Consider the following 5337-nt stretch of genomic DNA (forward strand, 5'->3'; position numbering starts at 1 on the left):
TATCCTACATCTGATTGGACAGGGAAGGTTTGTAATAACTATAATTGGATGGAATGGATATTAAGTCATGTCATGTCTGCCAAAGCAAGCAAGGACATCCATCCGTACTGATGTGTAGACCTTGGGTTTAATAAGATTAAACGTCTGAAAGGGAGAAAGAGGTTGTGTGATGAAATCAAACATCTAAATTAATTCACTAAATATAATATTTCGTAAATCAAATAATTCCTTTGTATTATTTTTCATACTGTATATATAGATAACTGAAATGGAAATCAGCATCAACAGGACCAATGCTTTTACTGAGATACATCCCTGCTATAAAATAGATGCCTCTTATGTGGTGACAAGCAATCCCTCTGCAATATGTGTATTGTTTCGTGTTTTCCTTGGTTCATTATCTGTTGTAACTGTATGTGGAAACCTACTAGTAATAATCTCTATCGCTTACTTCAAACAACTCCACACTCCTACAAACTCTCTCATTCTCTCCCTGGCTGTGGCTGACCTGCTTGTTGGAATTTTAGTCTTTCCTCTCACTATGCAGTTCTCTATAACTACATGTCTATACTATGATGATTTATTTTGTAAAATACGAGACAGCATGATATGACACTATGTACATCTTCTATTCTGAACTTGTGTTGTATTTCTGTTGACAGATATTATGCAGTATGTCAGCCTCTGACATATAGAACTAAAATGAATAATAACGTTGTTGTGATCATGATCATTGTCTGCTGGGAGACTTCTGCCACAATCGGAACTGGCTATATATTTCTATCACAAAAAGAAGCAGAATGTGATACAGCATGTTTGATTGATACTGATGTGATACCCACTTTGGGACTTATTTTTCTCATTTACCTCCCAGATCATCATGCTCTGTACTACCTAAAGATTTCTTTGTTGCCCGAGACAGCCGCGCAGCATCCAGAGCACAAAGTCTGGAGCAACTATTAGTAAAATGGAGAGAAAGGCCACTAAAACTCTGGCTATAGTTATGGGACTTTTTTTGCTGTGTTGGTTACCTTACTTTCTTTGTCCCATCCCGATGACTGTCAGTCGTGTTAACTTGCCAAATGCTTTGATTGAAATTCTTTAGTGGCTTACACTGGCAAACTCAATGCTCAATCCTTTTATAATGCATTCTTTTACAGCTGGTTCAGACAAGCTTTCCAAATGATCATTTCTGGAAAAATAATTCAAGGCGATTTACAACTCAAAACTCCCCTGATGTACAGTGTATGTGTGTGTGTGTGTGTGTGTGTGTGGTGTGTGTGTGGTGGTGTGTGTGGTATGTGTGTGTGTGTGTGTGTGTGTATATATATAATATATATATATATATATTATATATACACCCACCAATGCGCGTAAAAAGAAAATTTACACACAACACTGGGCAAAATAGGGCAACATCTTATACTTGCTGTTGTTGTAATACCTCTGAAAGAATCCACAAACTTTGACACTGCATATTTGATGCTGGAGGATTTACGTGGTATTTCTAAAAGTATAAATTACCATTCAAAAATACAGAGTAGTCCTTTTGTGGCATGCAATCCCAAACTTTTGAACAGTAGTGTATGTAGTAGGGGATCCTTGCAGCTGTGGGGTGCTTGGCCTGAAAAACACTTAAGACAGATATTAAATCATTTTGGTGCTACACTGGTGTGAATGGTGACTCTTTATTCCACTCCCACCCATGCCTTTTGTTGCACTATGTAACTTTTATGCTCTGATAATGATCACCTGTAACAACATTTACATTTAGTCATTTAGCTGGCTTTTATCCAAAGCAACTTACAAAAAAACAGTTGTTGATAGTGGCTAGGAGAGGAGGTACTATCTGAAGAAAGATTTAGAACACAGATAGGGGTCACACAGCAACCTGTTGCCGTTTCTTGTTGCCCATGACATCTCACAGGATGCTATCCTACACTGATTGGACATAGGAGGTGTGTATAACCACATATGGTCTGTCTAGCATAGTGCAAAGCAAGCAGGATTTCCATTTGTATTGATGTGTAGACTTTTTTTTTTTTTAAATACAGTTGCATGAAAAAGTTTGGGCACCCTTGACAATTGCCATTGTTTCCACTTATAAATCATTGGGTGTTTGGGTCCACAACTTCATTTTGATCTATCAAATAACTGATGGACACAGTAATATTTTAGCGTGAAATTAGGTTCATTGATTAACAGAAATGTGCAATATGCATCAAAATAGACCGGTGCATAAATTGGGACCTTAACAGAAAATCATCCCACAGATTTTCAATGATATTCAAGTCTGGGGACTGGGATGGCCACCAGAACATTGTACTGTTCCTCGGCATGAATGCCTGAGTAGATTTTGAGCAGTGTTTTGGGTCGTTGTCGGGAGCTAGAATGAAAATGAGTCAAATTTATTCACTGAACATGAACATAATGTTTTCACTGAGATAACACCCCTGCTATTACAATAAATGTCTCTATTTCTCTACACCTCTCTCTCTCCTCTGGCTGTGGCTGACCTGCTTGTTGAGTTTTTAGTCTTTCCCTCACAGGGAATTTAGTTAGTTGAAATAACGCATGCCAACTAGATGATTTAATTTGGTGTGTGCATTGGGTGTTGTGTGTGTGTTGTGGTGGGGGGGGGTTTCAGCAGTGTCCAAGTTTGTGGGGGAAGACATGGGGGGGGCTGGGAGGGAGTTCAGCATCTTAAATGGCCTGGTGGATGAAGCTGGTCTTTCAGTCTGCTGGTTTCCCCAGGGCTCATCAAGGCAGAGGCTGAAGAGTTGGTGGTTGCTGTCTCACTAGAGGACGGCAGGTCTTTCTTCCTGCAGGATGCAGTGGCAGCGGCCTACCACACAGTGATGCAGCTGTTCAGAATGCTCTCAGTGGAGCCACAGTAGAAGTCTGTAAGATGGGGACTGTGCTCTGGCTCTTTCAGGTCTGCGGACGAATAGAGGCGCTGCTGAGCTTTCCTGGTCAGTGATGCAGTGTTTCGGCTCAGGAGAGGTCACAGTGAAGGGGCTGAGCACGCATCCTTGGGGAGCCCCTGTGTTCAGCATGATAGTGCTGGATGACGACCTGGACTGCCTGTGGTCTTTCCGGTCAGGAAGTCCAGCAACTAGTTGAGGAGTGAGACGTTAGTCCAAACAGTCCATTTTTTGTATAAGTTGCTGGGGGATGATCGTATTGAATGCTGAACTGAAGTCCAGAACAGCAATCCTCACATACGGAGTCCTTAGGTCCAAGTGAGTGAGAGTGAGTGAAGGGCGGTGGCGATGCATCATCAGTGGGGAACCATTTGCCCAATAGCAACGCTAGGGGCCAGGGGTGCTGAAGCAGGAGGGGGCAACATTTTGGCTCAGGGAGGTGTTGAAGATGTCGTGTGAGGGATCTGTGTAGCCCTCGCAAGATCCTTCAGCACACGACAGGAATGTCGATCTCTTGCTCTCTAAGTCCTGGTTGCTGCTGACATGAACAGTTGTCAGACGCCGGCTCATCGACATTGTCACATGCCATCCTCACAGGAAGGTGTAGACACCAAAGGTCACTGCAAACTAGACATGCTCAGCTGATCAGAGGCTGTGGCCCAGAATAGGCCATAGAAAAAGTGTGGTAGAAAAAAGATGCAAACAGCCAGTAAAAGCTGAACAAGATTAGCACGCCACATTCAGCTAACAAAACGTATCTGAGAGATGATGTACCACACAAGCGCAGGCATTCCTTGACGTATGAGATTGCATGTACGTGGCTAAGACTCGACTCAGAGCGTCAGAAGCACCACTGCAAGAAGCGGATGTCATTCCTATGAGCTACAATCTTCAGTCATCTCGCCTCTGAGACAGTCATCCCCTTCTAGAACAGGAGTACCTGTGTAGAGAAAGATGAGGCTGATCATCATGGACCTGACTGATCCGCATCTGGCAGCAACTGCACACCTCCACGGGCTACTCCACATACAGAATCTATGGGTACGTCAAGTTGAGTGAGCGCTACAAGAAAGAGACGAGCCAAGCACTGGGAAACAACAATTCAAAAGTGCTAACTACAGGTCTCCATATCGCCACACTGCATGCCACGCAAGCATCGATGAGTAATTCATGCACAAGAAGCCAAACCAAAGTATTGAGTGCCTAGATATTGAACATGTTTTTTGAGTAGCCAACATTTCTGTATTAAAAATATTTTTTTCATTGGTCTTATGTAATATTCAAATTTTCTGAGATACTGAATTTTGGGTTTTCGTTAGCTGTAAGCCATAATCATCAAAATTAAAAGAAATAAATTCTTGAAATATTTCACTCTGTGTGTAATGTAACTATTATAAATATGAGTTGCACTTTTTGAATTGAATGATTTAAATAAACTGACCTTTTCCAAGATATTCAGAATTTTTGAGATGCAACCTGTATTTGTATTAAACACTACGAAGAACATGATACAACATGTTCGATTAATACTAATGTGATAACCATTTTGCAACTTACTTTCTCATTTTACCTCCCAGTGATCATAATGCTCTGTGTACCTGGAGATTTTTATGAGGGGCATTAGGGACGATATTCAGAAATTGCCCCTCTCACAAATGCATATGAAACAAAATGCATTCACATATACTGAAAACCTCTCACAAAAATAGTGACATCCCCCACACAGAATACTAAAAAGCCTCCTCTCACACAACATGAGAAAACCTCTAATACAATATACTGAAAACAATATCCTGAAACACTTTCCTAAAAAATCTCCCTCATGCAACATACTGAAAACCTCTCATACAATATACCGAAATGTTCTCATTTAGTGTTGTAACATATAACTAATATTCAGTAGTAAATATGACCATTACAGTGAAAAAGGGCTTCCTGTCAAGTGACAGAAACAGGAAGACTCAACGCTAGGAAGTGCATGTGCTGCATTTGCTTCAATCACCATGTATTTTCATCTGATCTTGTTTTTCATGTGCAAACTTTATTATGTTTGTATCATATTACTACTATTACCAAAATGTATGGAGGTGGAATAGAAGTGCACCATCATTTTCCTTGGCAGGTTAAATTTCTTCAGCTGCCACTGGAAGTTTCCTCTATGACTTGGGGTCCTGGGAGATCATGTCATCTGTCGTCCACCTTCCACTTGTGGGATGAAACCACCTCATTGGACTCATCTCTGAGGAGACGAGTCTGTCTACAGGTGGGAGATTGACCATCTGGTGACCTTATGCAGGCAGAACAACTTGGAGCTTAATGCTCTAAAGACAGTGGAGATGGTTGTAGATTTTAGAAGGAAACCAGCCATGCCTGCCCCCGTCACCCTGTGTGACTCCACAATGAGCCACAAACC

General features: G+C 41.4%; 1 protein-coding gene across 1 annotated transcript in view; it reads left to right on the forward strand.

Annotated features, from left to right (window-relative positions):
- The first annotated feature begins 268 nt into the window (after positions 1–268).
- Positions 269–5337, forward strand: part of LOC109140423 (olfactory receptor 477-like) — a 6560-nt gene continuing 1491 nt past the window's right edge. Inside the window, 3 exon segments of the mRNA XM_027284320.1 lie at positions 269–602; positions 605–735; positions 923–1060. Of these exon segments, the coding sequence (XP_027140121.1) occupies positions 269–602; positions 605–735; positions 923–1060 (603 nt within the window).

This window comes from Larimichthys crocea, chromosome XI (genome assembly GCF_000972845.2).
Source record: "Larimichthys crocea isolate SSNF chromosome XI, L_crocea_2.0, whole genome shotgun sequence".
NCBI classification, from domain to species: Eukaryota; Metazoa; Chordata; class Actinopteri; family Sciaenidae; genus Larimichthys; species Larimichthys crocea.